This window comes from Myotis myotis, unplaced genomic scaffold (assembly GCF_014108235.1).
Source record: "Myotis myotis isolate mMyoMyo1 unplaced genomic scaffold, mMyoMyo1.p scaffold_m19_p_7, whole genome shotgun sequence".
NCBI classification, from domain to species: Eukaryota; Metazoa; Chordata; class Mammalia; order Chiroptera; family Vespertilionidae; genus Myotis; species Myotis myotis.
In genome coordinates, this window is record NW_023416379.1 from 77,078,099 (window position 1) to 77,103,744 (window position 25,646).

Consider the following 25,646-nt stretch of genomic DNA (forward strand, 5'->3'; position numbering starts at 1 on the left):
CTCCGAGCATGCTCAGCTCGGCCGCGCGGCTGCGGGAGCACCCAGCGCCCCGCTCCACCGTCCGGGTTTTCCCGGCGGCCGCCCTGGGTGCTAGGAGCCAGGGATGCGCTGTCTGAACCGCCGCTCTCTGGGCTTGGTTCCGGCCCTGAGAGTCTCCCCCCCCCCTCCCCCCCCTCCCGCGAAGAAATCACCAGGAATCGCCTTTGGGAAAGGCCTTCGGAAGAGCCGATTCTGCAATATACGAGCTCCTTCTTTCCTCCTGAAGGATCGCTGAAGCCCTAAGCATGTCAAACTCGCGGCATGTCAAACTTGCTTGCTTTCGGGGCTGTCTGCTGAAAACCCACTCCCCGGTCCTGGTTGCAATCTGCAGAATGAAATCCAGAAGTAAACCTAAAAATGCAAAACTCTGTCCAATAAAGGGAAATGACTGTTGTTGAATGTGACTTCCGTTGGGCTGATCTGTGGTGGGTTTCTTTACCCCTTGTAACAGTAGTTGGAAAGGCACTGTAGAGACCGTGGTTTAAATTGTGCATTAACTGCCCACGCTGCGCCCAATTGGGGATTGTCCAGAGCCCAGGAGCTCACTCTGGGGGTGCTAGTTTGGAGTTTGGGGGCTCTTCTGTGAGAATCAACCGGAATCTGAGACTGAGTGACTCAAATGATAGTATTAACTCTCACTACATCCAGTATCACGTAGAGCATTAGCTAGATTAGAACTATGGCTCTTCCGCCCCCCACCCCCCCCACCCCCTCACTGTTTCCTTTTTAAAACGAAACTGACGCTTTCCCAAGAGACCAGCTTCACCATATTGTGAGGAAATGAAGCAGGTGTAGGAGAAAGTGTGTGCTTTGCAAAGTGTAAAAGTCTACACCTGCGCTGCTTTAACTGGAAATGCAAGCCACATATGTAATCTAAAAATTGCCATTAGCTACCTTTAAACACTGAAAAGAAACAGGTGAATTAATTTAAATTGTTTTGACATATTCAAAATACTACTATAGCAACATATTCAATATAAAGTTATTAATGAGATATTTGCATTTTGGGGGTACTAAGTTTTTGAATTGGGTGTGTGTATTATACCCACATCACACCTCCCAGGCCACTAAATTTTCATTGGAAATACTTTATCTGTGTTTCATAAAATTAACAGATGGAAAAGTGGATTTATATCCCAACCTCTTCCAGATTTACTGAAAAGTCTTCAGCAACCAAATTAAATATCAATTTTGAAATTTATATTTAGGTGGGCTTAAATAAAACTAAAACTCAGTTTCTCAGTCAAATTAGCCATATTTCAAACATGGTAGCCACAGATGGTGGATGGCTATTGTGTTGAACAATGCAGATCTATGCAAATATGTGGTGAGATTGTGAGAATAACAAAAGGATCCTTTGGATGCCTCCTCACCTGTATTCAAAACAATGACCAACCCTGTCTCCCACCCCAGCCCCCATTACCTGCCTTCCATAGGAAGCAAACATTTATGCAAAGCACTTTAGAATTAAAGATACAAAGGCATAAATTATCTCTATCCCAGAGGAAGTCACTATCTAATGTGGAGATATTTTTAAAAGGATTCTTTTATAATGTAGAAATAGAGGCATGTTCAAATGTAATCAAAATACAGGGAGGAGTAACTGCAACTGGAAGAACAGGAATGTGTCAGGTGGAGAATTCTAAGCAGAAAGACACAACAGAAAGCCAGGACCACACAGGTCTGGAGAGATGGGTGGGGAGGGTACACGGAAGAGTAGGGCAGTAGGTGGGGTTGTTTGAGTCAGCTGGGGGTAAATTAGAATGAGACTTGGTTTCTATCCAGGCTATAACTCCAGGATTGAAACATCATCCCCTGAGCTTCAAGCACTGCCACACTCCAGCCCCTCCCCCCCCCCATACATACACATACCCTGCTGTGAAAATTACAGCCAGATCTTGGGTATACATGTCCCCAAGCCCTGAGATGGGCACATCCAATATGAAGGGTATGAGAGAAGAGACTCCTATCATATATCCACTTAGCAGTTAATAAGTGCTTACTAAATGTTAACTTTGTAGTGTGAGGGAAGTGGGCACAATAAGTACACACGTTCTGGCCCCAGTACATGTATGATCTAGTTGCTGTCACCCTTTCCCTGACCTGTCATGTCATTGCTCTGTCAACACATTTATTGAACAACTACTTTGTGGTGAGGTGCCTTGTATCTTCCCTTTCTTGCCAGGTAGGGCCAACCCCAGCTGTTTCTTCTATCTTCTACCCCTAGGGTAAACTCACACGAACATTATTGTAACCACTTACTGGATGACTCTTAGGCTAGGACCAGGTATTTATTTTTGGAGGTGATTCCTTCCAATGACCCATCTAGGGATATGGACAAAGTCCCCTTTGTTGCAATAAATGGTGTCTGTGTCATCCAAAGAATGTATGTCATCAAATAATTGGAGAATACACACATATTGTAATATACACACGTATCTAAAAACTTGTAGACAAATTGATTCTTCTTAATAACCAGATCATTTATTGACCATTAACTCTATGCACCTGTGCATATGCACATTCTTACAACAGGCAAAAAAGACAGGTAATATAATTTTGTACAGGTATGAAAATAACCTGCCCAAGGTCTCACAGGCAGTCAACGGCGGACACTAGAATTGAACACGTATTTCATCTGCCTCCCAAGTTAATATTTTTCTTGCCATACCCTGCTGTTCTCACCGTGCTTTTATAAGTGTGAAGCCCCTCTCACCTAAAAAACAATCCGGTGGGTCCTTCATTAATTCAAATAACCAACTTTCTTCCCCAAACCCGAGTCGATATCTTTGGGTAAGAGAAAACTAACTTCTACATTTCGCTTTTGCTTTCAGCCAGGCCGACCATACTCTTCGCCCCCCGGGAGCGCCTTCCCTCTGACTCCGCCCTAACCACGCCTGCGCACGCCCACCCCTGCAGCCCGCTTTGGTCTCTTCCGGCGCTCGGCCACGCCCTCCTCTGACCCGCCCCTATCCCCGGCCCCGCCCCTTTCCCCGCCCCCCCAGCCCGTAGTTTATAAGATCCGGAGCGACGGATCACTCCCAGGAAGGGCGGGCGCGCGGATGGGAGGACTGGGCATGCTCCGCGGCGGCGCAGGTTTTGGTCACAAGTAGGAAGGAGCCAGTGCAGGGCACCGGCAAAGAGAAGCGGGAGCCGCCGCGGCCCCGCCGCCTCGGAGCAGGAGCGGGAGCTGGGGCGGGCGAGGGGCGAGGCTGCCGGGCCGAGAGCTGCCCAGCCTGACCTCACGTCCTCTGCCTCTCAACCCGCGTGGTGCGCCGGACCCTGGGCCGGTCCCTGGGCGGTCAGGACCGCGCGCGGGGGAGCCGGAACGGACCGGACCCTCCCCCGGCCGACTGCGGCCCGAGGGCGCCCCCCCCGGGGCGGAGCAGCTGGAGCCGCCGCTGCCTCCTGCGGGCAGCTGAGTGTCCGGCTCGCGCCCCGCGCCGGGAGCGTGCGGCCGCCGTCAGCGCCCGAGAGGAGGAGGAGGGGGCGGCCATGGGGCTGCTGTCCCAAGGCTCGCCGCTGAGCTGGGAGGAGACCAAGCGCCACGCCGACCACGTGCGGCGGCACGGGATCCTCCAGTTTCTGCACATCTACCACGCCGTCAAGGACCGACACAAGGACGTGCTCAAGTGGGGCGATGAGGTGAGAGTCCGCAACCCCCCCCACCCCCCTCCGGGCCGCCCGTCAGGCCACCCTGCGCCGCCTTTGTTCCGCAAGGCCCTACCTGCGAGCCTCGGCCCCAGGACCCCACGGCTGTCTGCGCCCTGCACGGCGCCCCAGGGTCCCCGGGCGCCTCCCTGCCCCGGCTCGCCGTCCCTGCCCTCTCCCACTGGATTGCCTGGGGCGTGGGGCCCTGCTCTGAGCCTTCCGGCCGGGCTACTCTCACCCATTCATTCATTCATTCATTCATTCATTCACTCATTCACGTGGGTTTCCTCCTTCTCTAAGCAAATGTGGATTGGGCACTGGGAGGGCTCCACCGTGAAAAGGCGTGACATTTGGTGCCGCGGGGAGTTTACAGTCTCTGAGACTTCTCTGCCGGCCGCCTTTCGCGATCTCATCTCAAAATGCACTGTTGCTATTAAAGCGAAAGGAAAGTTGTCCTAGGAAGGAAGGCCCGTCGTTATTAGGGATCAGGTCTAAAGGATGTTCCCTTCTGCGCTGCACCCAACTCCTCATCAGTCCCCCCTTTGCGCACACACACACACACACACACACACACACACACACACACGATAGGGATCAAGTGAAACTGAACTTCTTTTGCCCCTGACGAGGAGGAGCCCTCCTGGCCTTGTTTAATTCTAACTGGGAACTCAGCGCCTCATAATTGGGATTGTTAGTACCTCGCCATGGCCTAAATCCAGCATCTTAAACTTTACACATCAGCGCTTCAGCATATGTTCTGCCTGGAGGTGAAATGTCTCTGGGTTCTCAATATGTTGAACCTTAGTTTAATTGGAATGATCTGGAAAGCATTGCCTCCGGTTAGAGTTACTCTTTTCTGCCAAAGCATTTTGTGCTCTCCTTCCCGTTTTAAAAAAACACAGGTATACAGTTTGCAGTTAAGATAATTAAATGACTTCTTGAAGAACCCATTTATATTTGTGTTTTTCTCACTCGCCTTCTATGGCGTGGTCAGGTGTAAATGATTTCTCTTCTAGACATTGCTGTCACTCTGGACCTAAGTGTCAAGGTGCTGCTCCACCAATACAGACTCTCTCCCTGAAAAAGTTTTTCTGTTTCTAAGACTGGAACATAATTCTACTTCTTGCAGTTGAAGGAATTGTGCAGTTTTAAGTTAGAAAAGTATAATAACCAGTAATTCACATTTCTACTATAAGTGTTTTTTTTTCCTGTCACAAAAGGAGTACAGTATGTTTGGTGATAATTCTTCAATTTTAGTCAAAAGTTCATTGTTTCTTTACAGCATCTAGCATTTTATATGTTCATTTGTGTATTTTATGATCTATCTACTGTACCCCTTAGAATTTTTTTCTCTCTAGGACTTTTATAAAAATGGAATACTATGAAGAATATTGATGTATTCATGCATAGTAAAGAATATCATGTCAAACTTTTGAGTTATTTATTTGAGGTGGTGTGTATTGGGTCACATTTAGATTATTTCTTACTATGGTTTCAGTTAAAGGAGTTGGAAAGCCAGGTTTATTGTGGAAGGCTTCCTTGATGAGATGAGGCTGTGAAAAAGAGCAGTAGAGTAATTACTCCAGTGTTAGCACTAACCCTTACACACAGTAGGAATTCATAACCACATTTGCTGAATAGAAGCCTTCAGGCAGGGGCAGACAGCAGGCGAGTTTGTTTTCATACAGAAGCCTAGGGCAGTAATTGAGAAACTGGCTGGGCAGATAAGAGGAGAGAAGGGTGTGGTGGGTAGCATGGCCCCTGAGATGAAGAGTGGCCTTGGCCGACAGAAAATGGTGTTTGGGAGGCGATATGCTGGACAGTGTTAACATGAAACCAAAACATTGCTCTTCATGGGAAGGTTTGGTGTTGTGCTTACCAGATCATGGACTTGGATTGAAAAAGAAGAAAAAAGTGCCTTGACACTGTGGCAGGAGAGCCTGCCACGTTAGAAATGCTCAGCCCTGGTTACTAGGACACTGCTGGTCTCTGGTGTTTAATCAGAAAGAACCCTGGCTCTGGAGTTTCACTGGTGTTGGATTCCAAGGCCTGCCCAACTGCCTGTGTGATTCCCAGCCTCAGCTTCCTCATTTGGCAAGTGAGGGAGTTGGACATTCTTTCCCTTCCAGCTTTTACAGTTTAAGTACAGTTGGAATAAATTTTTAAATAATGTACATCTTTCAAACTAGTATGTCAGTCTTTGAAACTCACCTGGAGATAATCTTTAGATTGCTGAGTAAATAGAGAAGGCTGTCACCAATGGCCATGGTAAAAATGGATTGTATAATAAAGGTGTGTGTATGCTGGCTTATTGGAACTAAAAAAGTGGGAACCTTATAGATAGGTAGAGTCCAAGATCAGCTTACAGATGCATTTTTTTACCTTTAGTGTGACAGGTGCTAACCCTTGCCACCATTTATTCTGTTTCTGTTGGAAATAGTTCTAACTCCTAGGTGCCAGGAACTCATAGGTTCATTTTGCCCCAGGACGGGGTGGGGGTGGAGGGGAGAAGATGGATATCCCTGGGTGCTCTATTGCTGCTAAACATAGTATGTATGCAAAAAAGTATGCACTTCTCTCTTCACAGCTCACACACAACTTTTCAGGTATAGATTTTGTTTATAACTTGGAGTCTGCATATTAAAAGACAAACCTATGAAATCTATGGTGCAAATGTGGCAATAAATACAACTTTTGAATTTTCCCTGATAATCACTCTAGTGTTAGCTACCTGCCAGCCCTTTGCTGCTATTTAGTGGCAGAGGCATTATCAGAATTGAAATCTGTCTGACTCGAGGTTCATTTCTTAAACACATTATACCGGGTTTGGATTATTTACAATGTATGAGATTTCATCAAATCTCCATTTACAGAGTTCAAACTCTACAGGTTGTGGAGGTGCCAGAACACAACATTTAAAAGCAAACATTTTTCTTAAATGTTTTAATCCAATGTTGTGTGGCTCTCAAAGGCAAGAATGTAAATTGTCCTCTAATTAGAAAAGTCCGTGTGAACTTTGAGAGGAAAATATATGTCTTTAATATTTATGAGTGTGTTCTTAACATGTATAAAACTAAGACTGAGGTGGTGGGATTTAAGGGTTAATGTAACATCTGTTGATTTTGAGCTACAAATTTGCCAGTGTAGGTGTGCTTTTGTAAGAGTGCTTAAGTGACTATTTAGAAAATGCATGGCTTGTCAGTCAATAAGATTATGATCATGTAGCAAAAGTAACATAATCCTCAGCTAAAAATCTGGAATCGACAAAAACATAGTCATTTTAGCCTAATGGAAAGTTTTGTGTAGCAATTACTTAATCTCTCTTAACCTCATTTTTGCCATCTGCAAAATGGGGACTATAGTACTATAGTCCCTTCCTGGTAGGATTATTAAGATTTAATACTTCTGTACAGCTGGCTCCTCTAGAAAAATGTTTCTGTACTTCTGAACCAATTACTATATCCCCATCATATCATTGTCAAATACCTCTGTGAAGAGGAATGCCTAGAGTATCACTTCTAATACTACTTATAGTAATGTCTAGAAGTGGTATTAGCCAGTGTACTTACTAGTATTCTATGTGTAGCTTCATTTTGAGGTGTAAATTTAGGTAAAGTTTATTAAGATCCCATATCTTGAGAAAAGATATCAGGATATTAATTGAGCCTTTAACATCAGAATTTGTGTTTCTGAACATTTTTAGATACTCAAGTCATCTGAATGTATTGTTAAACCTAAACTATATACAGTGGGGCCTTGACTTACGAGTTTAATTCGTTCCGTGACAGAGCTCATAACTCAAATTACTCATATGTCAAATCACTGTGACGTTCGCTGCGCCAACTAGCGGTGGGGTATCTGAAGCTGGCTCGTAACCCACATTTTTTTGAGCTTGCAACTCAAAGCAAAAAATCGACCGAGAGTCGGCGCGTATCTCAAAAAAACTCGTTAGTCGGGACACTCGTAAGTCAAGGCCCCACTGTATGGGGCATTACTGATGTTGCTGGTATTATTGGATGGACCATATCCTAATGAGCTTGCTAATTAATATTCTCTGTTCATGATTTAGCCAAGTTGTGTGTGTGTTTTTGTTTGTTTTTGGTGAGAGAGGATGTAGGGGAAGGAGGAGGGCAGAGAGAGAAAGAAACATTGATGTGAGAGAGACACATCGATTGGTTGCCTCCTGTTCATACCCCAACAAGGCTGGGGATTGAGCCTGCAGCTGAGGTAGGTGCCCTTGACTGGGAATCGAACCCATGATCCTTCAGTCTGTGGGCTGAGGCTCTGACCACTGAGAAAAACTGGCCAGGGCTAACCAAGTTCGTTTTTTAATATTGTAACAGCTTTATTTAGATATAATTGATATATAGTAAACTTCATATATATAAAATGCACAATTTGATAAATTTTGATATATGTATATACCTGTGCAACCATCACCACAAAATGTCCTGGTGCCTCTTTGCAATTTCCCCCTTCCCTCCCCTTCCCTAAGGGATCTTCTTTATATTACTGTAGCTTAGTTTGAATTTCGTAGAGTTTTATATCTAGGAAATCATGCAGACCAAAAATCTTGTACTTTTTTGGTCTCACTTTTAAACTCTGCATATGTGTTTGAGATTCATTCATGTTGTTGCATGTGTAAGTAGTTCATTTGTTTTAACTGCTGAGTAGTATTCCATTGTATGGATATACTACAATTTTGTTTATTCACTTTTTGGATTATTTCCAAATTTTAGCTATTACAATAATTCAAAACACTTGTGAACATAAACAGAAGTTTTTGTATGGACTTATGCTTAAGTCTTTATTATTATGTAGGAATGATGTGTTTTAGCTTTTCAAAGAAACAACCAAACATTTTCAAAGTGGTTGTACCATATTTTACATTTCCACCAGCAGTGTATACTAGTTCTAGTTTGTCTACATCATTGCCAACACTTGGTATACTCAGTCTCATTAATTTTAGCCATTCTAATAGGTGTGAGGTAGTATTTCATTTTGTATTTTTAATTGTATTTCCCTACAGACCAGTGATGTTGAGTATCTTTTTTATGTGCTTATTAGCCATCTCTTTATTTTTGGTCAAGAGTGTTAAAATCACTTGTCTATTTGAGATGCTTTCTTATTACTGAGTTTTGAGATTTCTTTATGTGTTGTGGACGTAAGTCATCTGCAAAATGTTCCTACCTATGTTCTCATAGTTTATTTTTGTTCTCTTAACTGTGTTTTTTGAAGAACAGAAATTGTTCATATTGATGAAGTTCAATTTGTTCCTTTATAGATTATGCTTTTGGTGTGGAATCTTGCCTTAATCCCAGGTTACAAAGATTTTCTACTATTTTTTCCCCCAAAAGTTTTATAATCTTAGGTTTTTACAATTAGGTCTGTGATCCATTTTGAGTTAATTTTTGTATATGATGCAAGGTATGGATTTTTGGTTTCGGTTGTTTTTTGCATATTGCCCCAGCACCATTTGTTGAAAAGACTGCCTTTTCTCCACTGTCGAAGGCATGCCATTTGTACCATTAGCTAATATCAATTGTCAATGTAGTTTTATTTCTGGATTTTTTGTACTCTTTCATTGGTCTATTTATCCTTATGGCATTACCACACTTCTTATTGCTATCCTATATAATAAAAGGCTAATATGCAAATAGACCGAATGGAGGAACAACTGGACAACTGAATGATGTGCGCTGTCCACAGGGGGCGTGTGCATAACATGGCAGGCTTTGGCCGCGGTGGGATGGTAGAGCAGTTGAGTGGGGGCACCAGACCAAGGCAGGGCACTGGTCGTTGTCATTGGGGCGAGCCTCTGGTACTGAAAATTCTTTGCTCCCACATTATGTGGTCCTGCCTGGCACTCACACCTGCTGCTGGCGCTGGCCCTACTTGCACCTGCTGCTGGCGCCAGCCCCGCTTGCACCCACTGCCAGCACTGGCCCCACTTGCACCTGCTGGCAGTGCTCAGCGCCTGTCCCAATCACTTGGCGCCATCAGCAGGTACGAGTGGCAGCTGCCGGCCCTGATAGCCACTGAGGGCTTCTCCACCTCACCTTGCTCCTGAGGGGCAATCAGGGCAGCAGCTGCCGCTTGCACCTGCTGATGGTGCTGGCCCTGCTTGCACCCGCTACTGGCACCAGCCCCAATTCCTCTGTGCCATCAGGAGGTGCGAGCGGGGCCAGCGCTGCTGGCAGACAGGACTGGGGGCCGCTGCAGGAGGAGCCAAGTGGGGGCGTGGAGAATGGGCTGAGACCCGCCCCTGTGCCTGCTGCAGCCTTGTGGCCCATAGTTCCTTTCAAGGTGCACAAATTTGTGCACTGGGCTGCTAGTAATTTTATAAGTCATGCGATAAGATAGTGTTAACTCTACAGCTTTGATTTTTTTTTTTAACTTGTTTTGACTCTTCTGGGTCCTTTGAATCTCTACATAAATTTTAGAACCGGCTTGGCAATTTCTACCAAAAACAAACAAAACAAACCCTGCTGGGATTTGGACTGGGATTGTATTGAATCTATAGGTCAATTTGGGGAAAATTGACATCTTCACAATAATGAGTCTTCTGATCCAGGAACAAATACATCTCTTAATTATTTATGATTTCTTTAATTTCTTTCACCAGTGTTTTGTAGTTTTCAGTGTACAAGTCTACATCTTTGTCAGATTTATCACTGAGTGTTTTATATTCTTTTATTCTATTATAAATAATATTATTACCTTTAAAGTTTTAATTTCTGGTTCATTGCTAATACAGAGTGGGACAGAAGTAGGCTTACAGTTGTGGTAAGTGAAAGAGTTTATTCTTGTACTAGCGGTCCAGTGCATGAACTTTGTGCACAGATGTGGTCCCTAGACCTGGCAGGCGATTGAAGCGTGAGCATCTGGCGTGGAAGGGCAGGTTCCAGCTGACCTCTGGGCCCTGGGCAGCACCCCAGGCCCCCTCGCACCCACCTCCACCTGAGTCACGGTGCCCAAGTCCCCACATGGAGATGTGATGAGCGCGGCCAGATGCCATGTGTCGGGGTGCAGTGGGGCCTCTGGGCCGCCAGCAGTGCTGCATGGAAGCCGGTGGGCAGTGCACTCTCCTGGCCAGCTTCGCAGACTGGCTCCTGTGCAAACCCACGGGGAGCCCAACCGGCCCCTGCAGTCCTGGTGGCTGTTGTCCAGCTCACCCAGAAGAGGTCGTGCAGGTGCAGGGAGGGCTTCTCATGGGCCTGCCTGGCATCCCTGGGGAGGGTAGCAGGGGGAGTAAGAGCGAGCTCAGTGGGTACTCCGCATTCTCACCACACCTCCATCCCCGTCACCCCTGCCCCTAGGTAGCCAGGGAGAGGTCGCAGCCCCCCAGCCCAGGTGCTTCAGGAGGTTGGTCGCCACCACCCATCCCCAGTTCCCCAGCCCAGCCCAGGGCCCAGCCCCAATCGGGCAATCAGGGCCTGCTGGCAGCTGGTAGCCGTCTGCAGGGCGATAGGTTGGGGCCAGGCCCGCCGCTCGGCTCCCTCAGCGCCTGTCGCCATCTGCGGGGCAATGGGCAAGGCGATTGGGCCCCTGCTCTCTCCTGCCTTGGCCTGGCACCACCTGCTCACCTGCTCCACCATCCAGCTGTGGTCCTGCTCTCGTCAGGGCCCATCGGGGCCAGCAGTGCCTCCACTGCCTCCTGCTGCCAATGCTGCATCGCTGACGCCTGCCATGTTCTGTGCCACCCCCTGGTGGCCAGCACAAGTCATAGTGAGTGGTCGAACTCCTGGTTGAACTCCAGGTCGAGGGGACAATTTGCATACTAGGCTTTTATTATATAGGATTATTATTTATTAATGTATTTCCATATGAACAACTGTAAACATACTTTTTGCATACCATGAATATAGAAATAAAATTTTGTATATTTATTTTGTATCCTCCAACTTTACTAAACTCACTTTTGAACGTGGACTATAGTTCTAATCACTGTTTTAATGTATTTGTTAACTCTCATCTTTGTCATTAAAGGTCAGGTCAGTGGGATTTTTTTCTCTTCATTTTGAATGTGTTTTCCTGCTTCTTTGCATGTCTAGTAATCTTTGATTAAATGCTAGACACTATGAATTTTACCTTGTTGGGTACTTGATGTTTGTATACTCCTAAAAGTATTCGTAAGTATTCTTTGTTCCTGGAATATAGTTATTTGGAGATAGTTTGTTCCTTTCAGGTGTTGCTTTTACAATGCCTTTATTTATTTATTTATTTATTTATTTATTTATTTATTTATTTAAATTCTCACCCGAGGATATTTTTCCATTGATTTTTAGAGAGGATGAAAGAGAGAGGGAAAGAGAGAGAAATATCAATGTGAGAGAAACAACATTGGTTGGTTGCTTCCTGTATGAGCCCCAGGAGGAGCCTACAATCCAGGTACGAGCCCTTGACTGCAAAGGAATCTGGGACCCTTCCATCTGCAGGCTGACACTCTATCCAGTTAGCCAAACCGGCTAAGGCAGTGGTTCTCAACCTTCCTAATGCCGTGACCCTTTAATACAGTTCCTCATGTTGTGGTGACCCCCAATTTCATTGTTACAAATTGAACATAAAATGTGTTTTCCGATGGTCTTAGGCGACCCCTGTAAAAGGGTCGTTCGACCCCTAAAGGGGTCGCGACCCACAGGTTGTGAACTGTTGGGCTAAGGGCTGCTTTTACAATTTATTAGGCAGATCTGGAGAAGTCTCAGTTTAGGGCTAATTCCCTTCTACTGAGACAAGACCCTCATGAATACTTTCCCCAGTGATCCTAAATTAGGAGTTATTCCATTATGACTTGTGGGGACAGCCTGCCCCAGCTTTGAGTTCTTGCCTCACATGTGTGGGTTAATTCACTACTGAATCTTTAAGGGGGACCCAGGGTTTTATGAGCAGCTCTCTTCTTTTGGTAGTTGGTCTTGTGACCTCTAATTGACTTGGTTTCCTCAGACCTTCAGCTCCATCTCTTCAATCAGGGTGTGGTTCACCTCCCTGCCCATAATTTAGAGCAGCGGTTCTCAACCTGTGGGTTGCCAACCTGTGAGTCGCGACCCCTTTAGGGGTCGAACGACCCTTTCACAGGGGTCGTGTTGCCTAAGACCATCGGAAAACACATGTATAATTACATATTGTTTTTGTGATTAATCACTATGCTTTAATTATGTTCAATTTTAACAATGAAAATACATCCTGCATATCAGATATTTACATTACGATTCATAACAGTAGCAAAATTACAGTTATGAAGTAGTGAAAATAATTTTATGGTTGGGGGTCACCACAACATGAGGAGCTGTATGAAAGGGTCGCGGCATTAGGAAGGTTGAGAATCACTGATCTAGAGTCTCTTTTTGATCAGTAAGTTGGGGCAGTTGTAGGGCTCCCTTAATTTGTGCCCTCTCACCCCATATCTTAGGGATCTCTGCCCTTGGTTATCTGATGTCCAGTGTCTTGAGAAACTATTCTTATAGCCCTAACCGGTTTGGCTCAGTGGATAGAGCGTTGACCTGTGGACTGAGGGGTCCTGGGTTTGATTCCAGTCAAGGGCACATGCCCAGGTTGCCGGCTCGATCCCCAGTGAGGAGCATGCAGGAGGCAGCTGATCAATGATTCTCATCATTGATGTTTCTATCTTTCTCTCCCCTCTCCCTTCCTCTCTGAAATCAATAAAAAATGTTTAAAAAAACTATTCATATATATATATGTGTGTGTGTGTGTGTGTGTGTGTGTGTGTGTGTACACACACACACATATTATATTCTCGCTCTCCCATTCTCGCCTTCCCCTCCACCCCTATTCCCTCTCTCTCTCTCACACACTCTCTTTCCCCTCCATTGTTTAGGTGGGTGGGTAAAATTTGTTGCTATTATACTATCTTGATCAGAAGTGGAAGTCTTGCAGTTTTCCTGTTCTTTCAGCTCTACTTCTTTGGCTCTAAACTTTGTCCAAAGGCTGGCTAACCTCATGGTTATATCTCCAGCAACTAAGATGTAGCCAGATTTTTAAAATCAGGATTTTCTTCGCACTTATGCTGTAATGTTCAACACTTGATATCACTGTTATCATCCTATGGCCAGGTTTTATTTTGAAAGTTTGCATCTGTTTTCTGAATGGACTTTAATTTGAAGATAGGAGTCCAATTCTTTTCAAATGGTTGTGTGATCATAGATATGAAACTTAAATTTTTTTGGACCACAGTTTCCTCATCTGTAAGACAAATAAAAGAAATCTTAATGCTTGGTTTTGAATTGTATGCTTTTATATATAGGTAGATATACCTATATATATTTCTAATTGTATCTTTTAACAATTTAACTGTGTCAGAATTCTTCAAATGCCATACGACTTATGAAAATCAGTAAATACACACTGGAAATGGTAGAATCCATTTGCTTGCCTTGCCCTGTCACTTTTTGGAGTTTAGCATTTTTCTAAGATAATATATTTGGCTACTAAGAAACTAATCTGATTATAAAGCCATAGATCAGCCATGGGCAAACTACGGCCCGTTTGAAATGAATAAAACTAAAAAAAAAAGAAAAGACCGTACCCTTTTATGTAATGATGTTTACTTTGAATTTATATTAGTTCACACAAACACTCCATCCATGCTTTTGTTCCGGCCCTCCGGACCAGTTTAAGGACCCATTGTGGCCCTCGAGTCAAAAAGTTTGCCCACCCCTGCCATAGATACTAGGTTTCTAGAAATGTTTTCCTTTAACTTCCTTAGTAAACCTATTTGAGTCTCACAATTTTTTTTTTTTTATAAAAAGCAAGATGGTATTACAAAACTTTTCCCTTAGGAAAGCTGAGACTTAACCTTTACTTAGTGTGGCAAAATACTAAAAGCCTTTATTTCCATGGTGGATGACTTTTAAATTAAGAAGTGCTTATTGAGTACCTACTATATATTGAGGACTTATGCTAGGTCATTGGGTTGAAGAGAGAAACCAAGAAAAGAGAAGCTCTCTGCCTTTGAAGAATACCAGTGGTTGGTGGGGTGGGTTTGCTCTATACCCTGACATCCTGGGAGTCTTATAGATGGGGGGACCTTCTGGTAGGATTTCAAAGGGCATGTGCAAATATGAAATTTTAAAGGTGCCTAAAGTTGAGGGAGTACTGCTATAACATAGGACGAAAGCAGGGGATAGGGAATGGCTGGAAGTTAAGGTATAAAAGTGGATTGGGTTCAGGTGGTTGAAGGTCCTTTATAATAAAACTAGAGGCCCGGTGCACAAAAATTTGTGCACTCGGGGAGAGAGGGGGGTCCCTCAGCCTGGCTTGTGCCCTCTCGCAGTCTGGGACCCCTTGGGGGATAATGACCTGCTGGCTTAGGCCTGCTCCCGGGTGGCAGTGGGCAGGCCCAATCCCTAGGTGCAGCCCCTGGTCGGGCTCAGAGCAGGGCCGATTGGGGAGTTGGGGTGCCGCCCCGTCATGCACAGAGCAGGGCGGATCGGGAGGTTGCAATGCCACCTTCAGTAACACTCAGGGTAGGGCCGATTGGGGGGTTGGGGCACCGCCCCCTGTCACACTCAAGGCAGGGTCAATGGGGAGGTTGCGCGCCACCCCCTGTCACTCACAGAGCAGGGCCAATCAGGGCGTTGGGGCGCTGCCCCCTGTCACATACAGAGCAGGGTTGATGAGGCGGTTGTGGCGCCACCCCCTATCACGCACAGAGCAGGGCCAATCAGGGGGGTTGGGGCTCCATTCCCTGTCATGCACAGAGCAGGGTTGATCAGGGGATTGAGGAGCTCACCCCTGTCACAGAGTAGGGCCGATAGAGGAGTTCGGGCACCGCCCCCTGTCACACACACAGCAGGGCGGATCAGGGGGTTGGGGCGCCACACCTGTCACACTCAGGGCAGGGCCGATGGGGAGGTTATGGCTCTACCCCGTCACACACAAAGCAGGGCCCGTGGGGGGACGCGGTGGGGCGCCGCACCCTGTCACACACAGAGCAGGGCCAATCAGGGGGTTGGGGTGCCACCACTGTCGCACTCAGGGCAGGGCCGATGGGGAGGTTATGGCTCTACCCCGTCATACACAGAGCAGGGCCCATGGAGGGGGGGTTGGGGCGCCACACCCTGTCACACACAGAGCTGCAGGGCGATCAGGGGGTTGGGGAGCTCCCCCCATCAGGCACAGAGCAAGGCTGATCAGGGGGTTAGGGCGCCTTCCCCTGTCACACACAGAGCTGCAGGGCGATCAGGGGGTTTGGGCGCTGCCCCCTGTCACGCTGATCCCGGTGCTGGGAGGCATATTACCCTTTTACTATATAGGATAGAGGCCTGGTGCATGGGTGGGGGCCGGCTGGTTTGCCCTGAAGGGTGTCCTGGATCAGGGTGGGGGTCCCCACTGGGGTGCCTGGCCAGCCTGGGTGAGGGGATGATGGCTGTTTGCAGCTGGTCACACCCCCTTCAGGGTGGGGGTCCCCACTGGGGTGCCTGGACAGTCTGGGTGAGGGGCTGAGGGCTGTTTTCAGGCTGGTGGGTGACTGAAGCTCCCAACCGCTCCTTTTTTTCTTTCTTTTTTTTATTCTGGGCCAGCTTTAGCTCTGGCTCCAGCTCTGAGGCCTCTGCTGCTGAAAGCAGGTATCTGGTTTGTTTTGGTTCTATAATCGAAACACTGTATCATCTCCAGCTCTGAGATCCCGGCTGGCTGAAAGCGGGTTTCTGGGGTTTTGTTTAGCTTCTTTATTTGTTACAATGTTTCAAACTGCAAGCTCAGAGGCTGGCAAGGCAGGCGGGGAACGTTGGAGTCCTCTGTCACTGAAGCAAGCAAGCCTCATGTTTGCTTCAAGCTGCCTGGCTGGCAGTTAATTTGCATATTGCCCTGATTAGCCAATGGGAAGGGTAGCGGATGTACGGCTAATTACCATGTTTCTCTTTTATTAGATAGGATAGCCAGTGAGGGCAGACATGGTATTATAAGTCCAGGAATGATGCACAGAGATTTTTTTTTTCTTCTAGATAGATTCCTTTGATAACAGTGTGAAAAATGGGTTTGGAAGGGTCACTAGAGAAAAGATGCACAGGGCATCGAGAGAGAGAGAGAGAGAGAGAGAGAGAGAGAGAAGAAAGTCTAGCCTAAGGCTCTAGAAATAAGAGTGATGCATATTAAAGAGCTACTTTGATGAGGAATCTGAGTACTTGGCACCTGAGTGATTATGTCTCTCACCCAGGGCCCAACTTAGATGACCAAGTGAGTAAGAATTTCTGTGGACCTAGTTTCTGAGGGAACTGGTTTGCTGTTGTGGTTTGGAACCATTAAGGAGCCCTCCTGTACTACCTCTACCAGATGGACAGTGAGGAGACAGCTGGAGCAACATTTGAGCTGGCTGTGTGTGTGCCTGCGCAGCCACAGACCTAAAGGTGGGGAGAGCAAGGTAACCAGTGAGAGGAAAACCTTGGTGGTGGTCAGAACCCTGATGAATACACAGGTAATGGACAGGTTTAGTGTGCGATCTGGGAAGGGGCGGAGGACCGCTGTGTGTGGAAGAAGTGTGGCAGATTTCCAGAGGTGTGGAAGGATGGGAGCCGAAATGAAGCCATTGGATTTGCTGATTAGGAAGGGACTGCAGACTTTGGCAGCAACCTATTTCAAACATATTAAGAACTTGGGAAAAGAGCAAAAATTGGGTTCTGGCCAAAATAAATGGCACAGAGCCCATCCATGTTTTCAGAGCTTGTAGAGTCCTTGAAATCATGGTGATAATTTTCAGAAAGAAACGGTATTGAACTGAGAAAGCATGTGAGTTTGGGTCACTTAAGTAGTATCTCTGTGGCTGCTAAGTTGTCTCTGTTGTATATTGAAAGTGATTGTAATGGATTGAGTGTGTTAGGATAGCGACCCTGAATCTCGACTTGAAGGTTAGTTTCTCAGACATTGTTTAAGAAGATGGGGAAATATGAGGAAGCCTCAGACTTCTAGCCAGAAGAGCTCATTTTTCATACATCTTTATATAGGTATCTACAAAACTTGATTTTCTAGATCACTATGCCTTGGAGAGTTCATTATGGCGAAGGTTCTACTCTGTTGGACACTCTTTGGAGAGCTTTCTGTATTCTTAGATTTTTGTGCCTGTTATGGTCAGGACTTGGTAGTTAAACTATTTCTACAGCAACATTACAAAAGAACCCCCAAACCAGATGTTCCTGATTACATTAGTATTCACACAGACCCACTGTCTTTATCTCCCTCCCCCGGCCCCTTTTTTAGTCCTTTGGAGTCAGTTTTTTCTTTCTTTTTGAACTGGATGCTGACTTAGCAGCCCTAAAACAAAACCCTAAGGTGAGAGACTCCACGACCCTTTTCCTGGAAATTAGTAAGACTCAGCCTGCAACTTCTGCCACTTTTGGATCACTCATAGGGCTGGGGTGCCCAGAGTTTCACATATTTTAATGCTCTGGAGAGATAGTAAAGATGAAGGACCTGTGAAAGCTGGCTGGCACTTCTTGGAAGCTTTTTAAAGAGTTAGGGGTTGTAGTAGTTGACCCTAAGCACAAGAAAGTTAGCAGTTTGTTTTGTTTTGTTTTTGTAATCTTGTTTGTAAAGTATATACTCTGAGAACTGTAAGCTTCAGATCAGCGGTCGTCAACCTTTCGACCTCACGGACCACTGGCTGGCGACCACTGCTTCAGATGAACCTAAAAAGGTTATTTGGGGTTGCTTCCTTCATTTCTTTCTCTAAATATTTATGTATTGACACAAATAAGGTCCTTGGGATGTATGTTGTTGTCTAGCACACTTCTCAACAGTCCTGCTTGTGCTGAGTGTGGTAGTCCTCCCCTCTGGGCCCCCAGGGCCACCTTGGCCATGGAGGGGTCAGGATCTGCAGGGTGTTACTCAAAGGGTAAGAACTAGGAAGCAAACAAAAGTCCTGTAAGTACAGAGTTCATGCACTTTACTCCTGGAAGTGTGTCTCTGGTCCTTGCCCAGGGATCACTGACTTTATAACAATTCCTGCAAGCTCCTTCATCTAGGTTTCCAGCTCAGGATGAAGTACAAAATATCATTTGAAGCAGAAATGAGAGGCCAATTAAGAGAGAGGAACTGTGAAAGGAGCTCTAGACGCAGCAGCCGTGGGTCTCTAGGACCTTGCTTTGTTTGGACTCTAGTTAGAAATGAAGTTGCTAATGAAGTCCAAAGCCTTAATAAAAAGTGGAGGTGTATTAGTTTCTTCCTGTTGATAGAAGAGGATGTTTTAGAAGGAGTTCCCCGATATACATATAATTTTTTAAGACATCACATGCTTAAAAAGGTGTAAGCTTTAAGGAACAAGAAAATGCATTTGAGTAAAATTACATTCCTGGCAATGCAGAGTAAATAATGTATTGTATTTGAGAGTAAAATAAAAATTGATGATTATATACTAAGAGGATTTCTGAAAGAATTTAATTACAGAAATAGTAGTTTAGAGCTGGAAGGGACATTAAGGTGTTTTTATTTCTTTCTTTTTTTTTCTTCTTATTTTCCAGATGATGAAACTAAGGCCCAGAGATCAGAACACACCCCAAATGTCTATAATTACAATATTTGTGTCAAGTGAGGGAAAATGAAGATGGCTCTGGGCAGGTAGCCACCTTGCACAAGTCCCAGAGGCACTTGTGTGATTGGCGCCTCTAGGGGGTGGGGACAAGAAGAGGGTCTTGGTGTTGGGGCATGTCAGCAAAGTTTCTCTGAAGAGGTATTGGACTTGACACCCACAAGAGCCAACTATTTGAAGGGCTGAGCTAAAACCTTTCCAAGCAGAGAGAACAAAAGTGTGTCAAGGCCCTGAAGTGGTTGTTGGAGAAACAGAAAGGTGGCCAGTGTGGCTGCAGTGTGGTGATGGGGGCCGGGTTGATACGGAGGGAGGAAGCAGAGGGGGAAGATGATCTGAATGCTTTTGGTAAGAGGGTTGGATTTTTTGCTGATTGTGAGCCCTTTAAACGTTTCCAGGAGGGAGTGACTTGATCTGCGTGGTGAAGGGACCCAGCAGGGTCTGCCTAGTTGCAGTGTTGGGTAGGTTCCTACACTAGTAGCTTCACCTTTGACTGAGACCATTAGTACCTAAAATAAATGCTGTTTGAAACAACATTTTGGTGAAATAGTACTTTCCTTCCCATAAATGACAGATTCTGATACTTTACTCGATTTTATTTCAAAAAGATTTTTTAATATTGACTGCAACCCACCATGGCCCTCTAAGGGGTTGTAACCAGCATTTGAAAAACACATATAAGACACTATTCTGCCTCAATAAGTGTACCACGGCCCTAGAGCTAGAAAATAATAAATGCTAACATTTGAATGGAATTTGTACATACTACTCTTGTAAGCACTTTATATGCATTGTTTCATGTAATTCCCTCCAGTGGCTGTATGAGGTAGCTATTCTCCCCATTTTACAAAAGAAAAAACTGAAAAAGTTAAGATTCAAACTGACTCCAAAGCCTGCACTCCTAGCTGCTCACCTAGGGACCACCTCCCAGATAGATACCTTGAAGGAAAAGAGCTCTGTGACTGTGTATAGGCTGCAATTTGAGATGAGATTGAAGGTGAAAGGAAAAGAAGAAAGAATAGAGGAAGGGGTGGTGTCAACAAAGAAAGTAGGATTTTGTTTGTTTCTGAATGAAAATATAATTGCCTTAGAGCTACAGATGCAGGCTTAAGTATTTTTCGTTACCAGATGGCTGCCAGTGATTCCCTTTTAGTGAATGCCAGTATTCCTTCAAAACTATAATATTGAATATGATTTGTCAATTTCTCGGACTGAAGGACAAATGTTAACAGGTTTGGTAATGTGGCCACAGCGTCCCAGCTAATGTGCTGGCAGCAGAGCCTATGACCAGGCAGCTGCGGACGGGCCCTTTAAATGAAGATCAGGCTGACCTCACTTGATAGTTATGCAGACTGTGCCAGCCTCATCCCAGGACAGCAGGTAGCGGGCCAGAATCAGAGCCCCAGTCAGGAGCTTGACTCACCTCTTCGAGAGCTTGCTCCTTTCACTGGACTCTCAAATATGGCAGTGAAGGAGTTTATGTTACCAAGAGTCTCCATCTTCCAAATCCCATCTGAAGCAGGTCTGTTGGTGGCTTCTGTCCTACCACCCAGGAGTAATTCCTGAAGGAGAGCCCCAGTGCTGCCCTTACGAGATGTGATCATGAGAGAGGAACTGCTCAGATTCTTGTGATGGTGGAAGAGCGTTAAACGTGGAGATCTTGAATCACTGTCTCGGGGGGCATAGGTGGGCCCCCTCTGAGCACAGCAGTTACTTTGGAGTTAGAATTCCTCTGTGGTAGCATTTGCTCTTGGTCTCTTTAGAAAGCACTCTTTCCCCCCCCCTTCTTCTTTGACTGGGTTAGTCTACCACCAGTTCCCAAGAACTAAAACCCTGATTTTCTCATAGGCAGTCCCTGAATTTAAGCCAGTCTAATTTATGAACATATTAGGGGCCCAGTGAACGAGTTCGTGCACCTTGAAAGGAACTGTGGGCCTCAAGGTGGTGGTGGGCACAGGGGCAGGTCTCAGCCAATCCTCCGCACCCCCACATAGCCCCTCCCGCAGTGGACCCCAGTCCCCTGTCTGCTGGCAGCCCCGCTCCCACCGCTTCTGCCGCTCGCACACACTGACAGTGCTGGCCCCACTTGCACCCACTGATGGTGCGGAGTGATTGGGGCCGGCGCCAGCAGTGGGGGCGAGCAGGGCTGGTGCCATCAGCCGATGCGAGCGGCAGATGCCGCCCTGATGGGCCCTCAGGAGCAGGGGGAGGTGGAGAAGCCCTGAGGGGTGATCGGGGCCCGCAGCCGCTGCTCGCACCGCTGATGGTGCCGAGCGATTGGGGCTGGCTCGGCCACCAGCGGCAGGTGTGAGCGGGGCCAGCTCTGGCAGCAGGTGCGAGTGCTGGGCAGGACCGTGGTGCATGGGAGCAAAGAATTTTCAGTAACCACCAGAGGCTCGCCCTGATAACAGCGACTGGTGCCCTGCCTTGGTCTGGCGCCCCCACTCACCTGCTCCACCATCCCGCCGCAGCTGATACCCGCCATGTTCCACACGTGCCCCCTGCTGGTCAGCTCATGTCATAGTGGCCGGTTGTTCGGTGGTTCTGCCGTTTGGTTTATTTGCATATTAGGGTTTTACATATATAGATGTCACAAGGGAACGTGCTTGCTTTCTCGCTTGCTCTTCTCTAGTAGTGTATCAGGCCCTGAGCTGGGGTCCCCTTTGGAGGGTGGGTGTTCTGTAGCAACAGTCCTGCCTCTACTAATGTCCTGAGCTCTCTGTACCTGGTAGGAGCCACCTTAGAGGTTCTTGATGGACCTTACCCCCTACAGATTCTTGATGCGACCTCACTCCCTCTCACAGCCCCTGTCCCACCTCCAGCTGAGCACTGCAGAGCAGTTGCTTTAAAGCAGCCTCTATCTGGGGGCCAGAATACCCTCCTTGGACTCTGGTAGGGGAGTGTGTTCTCAGGAATGAGCCAAGGAATTCACTTGTCCTTAGAACCCAGAAGCTCTATACTCAAGTACAGGTATTTTGAGGTAAATAAAAATTACTTACATTGTTTCTTTAGGAGGAGCAGTCTTCTGGTTTAGGTTCAGGTTTCTCAATTGCAGACTGTCTGCATTAACTTGGCAGCCATAGCAAACATCACCATTGATAACTTTACTTGATGTGCTACTTTTTCTGAGGTTCATTTGTGTGAGAAGACTGGTTGGGTTCTGTTAGATTTGGTTTAGAAATAATAGGAGTGCCTTAACCATAAGAAAATGAAAATTTCATATGCCTGAAGTGTAGTGGTATGGTTAAAAAAAAAAAAAAAAAAAGTCAGCTAATGTAAATTCTCTGGGCCAGAAGTGAAAGTCTCATTCCATCTGTAGGCCATGAAAGAGCAGATCTACATTCGGGGATTTCCTGTGTGATGAATTCGTATGTCCGGGTACAGTTCCAGGGTTCTGCTCTCTCTTAGGTATAGTCCAGTGCTGTCCAGTACACCTTTTTGCAGTAATAGAAATGTGTGCACTAACCATAGTTGGCTAGTGGGACTTGGGAACTGAATTTTAACTCTAAATAGCCACCTGTGCCTTGTAATGGACAGCATGCTTTTTCTCTTCCCTTTAGTGAAAGGTGTCATTGTCCCTCTTAAGAGATCCACCACAATTTTCCCAGCAGCTCCCAGTTTCTTTCTCTTTTAAAGTCCTAAAGTTTGTCACTTGAGTTTCATGTCACTAATCTTGGCACATGAAGAACTTGTTTTCTCAATGTGGACCAAGATAACGATTCAGGGAAGTTACTATACCTAATCGTGTAGGAAATTCATTGCTGTTCTGCTGCTCTGTAGGCTGCCCACGAAGATAAGGTCAGAGTGAGGCCACGATGATTTTGGTTTCAGAAGTGTAAACTTCCTTAGAGTTCACCTGTGTAATTCTGCTGTATGAGATCATATTTTATATTGAAGGGGGAAGTGAGAGTCAAAATATATTATACTATGAAAATTTATATGTCTTTAGACGACACTGCTATAACATTTCTTTCGGGGACATAGCACAGTTTAATTTGACATATCAACAGCTACCAGTTTAAAACATCATGTACACAACTATACAGAAGCACGTTATAATTTCTGCTTCATACTTGTCTCCCCCAAATGCTCAAATATTACCACATAAAGCAGTGGTTTTGATATTTAGTAATATCATCCTTAGACATATCTAACCTGGGAGTTTGCCTTAAACCGAATTTTGAGCCATATCAAACCTTATTACATCTATATTAGAATTTCTTACTGAATTTTGACCACTGTTTTAAGCTCAGCTGCTCTTTTGGTCTTGTCATTCAGGTCTTCCCTATTTAAGTATAGGTGATTCTTTTTAAGTGTCACTATGGCTAGCGCCTTTTTGGGTATTGTGTGCTAGATATGGAAAAGGGTGCCATCCAACTAGATGGTTGAGAGGGCTCAAAAATATTAGTCATTTATATTTTGCCACATGGGGAAATAGTCTTCTGGACAGAAATCATGGTCACTAGCATTAAAACAGTTTATAATCTAGAAAAGGACTATTGTAGCATGATCCCTGTGGTATGGGGCCAGTTTATCTGTATCTCTGACCAGTCAGACAGGGAAATCCTGTGGGAGTTTGTGTTTATATTGAAGCATCAGCAGACTCTCTCCTTTGGGGCAGTCCCCTTCCTCCCAGAAGCCTTCTGATCTCCCAGATGGGACCATATTCTCCTATTAGATGTGCACATCTCAAGCACTCACGCAGGTCATTTAGCTCTGTAGTGTTGGTTGTGGCTCCAGCCACAGTGTAAGCTCGAGAACAGGAACCACACCTGCCTGGCTCCTCACAATATTCCCGCACAGGACTTCCTTGAGTGGATGAAAGGACCAAGCATATGGGGGGTTAAGGGAGTCGGGCGTGGCAGAGGGGGCAGCAAGATGCTGTTTGGGCACTGATTTGGTCATCAACTCTCACTAGAACCTTAACCCTCAAAGGGCAATGGGTTTCTTTTTGGAGTTAGTGTAAGGAGAAACCTGGGCCTCTGAGAAGCAGCAGGTAGTTCCTAGCAGTCAGGACTGTAGGCTTGGGCCTGTGGGAGAGCCAACAATGAATAGAGGAGCTGGCCCCCAACCCTGAATTTTGAATTTCAGTAGGGTGGCTTAGAGACCAAGGAATTTTCTCAAAGTATAACCTCTCTAAATAGGGACGTGCCTATAATTGCTTCTGAGTCTTATAGAAGTAGATTGTTTGCCTAATTAAGCACTGTTTTCACCTCCAGAGGGTAGAAATTTAAAAATATATATTTTATAAAATGTCTAGCCTTGCCTTACATTCTAAGTTCCCTGTAACCCGTACCTTAATGGTAGAGTATTAGAATGTTTTTGTTGTAGTATTAAAAAGGAAAACTTTTATTTTAAACTTGGTAAATACCATTTAAAGACAACATAAATACTAAAAAATTTAATGTTAACTGTTATCTTGAACTTTAATCCCACAAATATTTCACAGTCTACTATATGTTCAGCATTGTACTGGGTACTTACATCACCCTCAATTAAGATTATATTTACTGGCCTAATTTCAGATGAATAAAGCATCTTGTGCTTGTGCAAACCTGCATTAAATAACTAGAGGGTTATTGTGTACAGGTCATTCCTAGCAGTGCTATGTAACAGTAAACTAATAGTCTTTGAATGTGCCTTTGATTAAACACCTCAGAGATATTAGTGACTGTTATTCTAGTAGGATAACATTTAGCCATTTAGGAATGAAATTTAAAAGATTGTCATTGTAGAAAAAGTAGAGTGCATTTTTAAAAGATGAGTGTCTCACAAAGAGTGTAGGTTATTTTTATGGGGCTTATTCTCCCTCCACTAAAAAAGACAACTGTTGGGCACCAAATAGCAGTGTCCCTAAGTTACATCTGCATTATGATCTTTGTACTGAAAATAGTACAGTGGCTATTTTTGCTTTTTTCAAATGATGTGTTAATTACACAGATTTGAATTAGTCACTCTGCAGTGCATTTTATGTTCTTTGGGCATACACTTTTAGAGTTGTGTATGTGTGCAGTGCACATAGATATTGCTATAACTCTGGGTGTACCGCCTACATGCTATTCAAAGTCAGGAAGCTGGTTCAATTTAATCATTGGCATCTATGTTGTGTACAGAAGGGCCTGTATATCCTGTTTTGTTATTTTCCCTTTAATTTTGTCTTTTCCTCTCATCATCCGTTGTATGCAAAAAGATTTAGGATGGGGACAAACTCCAGAAGGAATAAAATAAATCACTGTGGTTTTAGGTATTTTATATTGGGAAAGCATTGTCTTATTGTATCACTTTTTATTACCTCTCAACAGCAAGGTTACTGAACCAAAATCCGTTTCAGCTCTAGTTTGACTCTTAAAGATTGAGTTAATTATTTGAGTGTTTGTATGAACTAGAATTGGAAATAAATATAAATGTATTGAAGTTGGTG

General features: G+C 45.2%; 1 protein-coding gene across 8 annotated transcripts in view; it reads left to right on the plus strand.

The window, feature by feature from the left end:
* The first annotated feature begins 3,089 nt into the window (after positions 1 to 3,089).
* GCLC (glutamate-cysteine ligase catalytic subunit) overlaps positions 3,090 to 25,646 on the plus strand; it is a 49,635-nt gene continuing 27,078 nt past the window's right edge. For all 8 annotated transcript variants that reach the window (XM_036316337.1, XM_036316339.1, XM_036316338.1 and 5 more), the window contains exon 1: positions 3,090 to 3,684. In XM_036316337.1, coding sequence (XP_036172230.1) covers positions 3,535 to 3,684 — 150 coding nt within the window. In that variant the 5' untranslated portion in view covers positions 3,090 to 3,534. The remainder of the gene's footprint in view (positions 3,685 to 25,646) is intronic.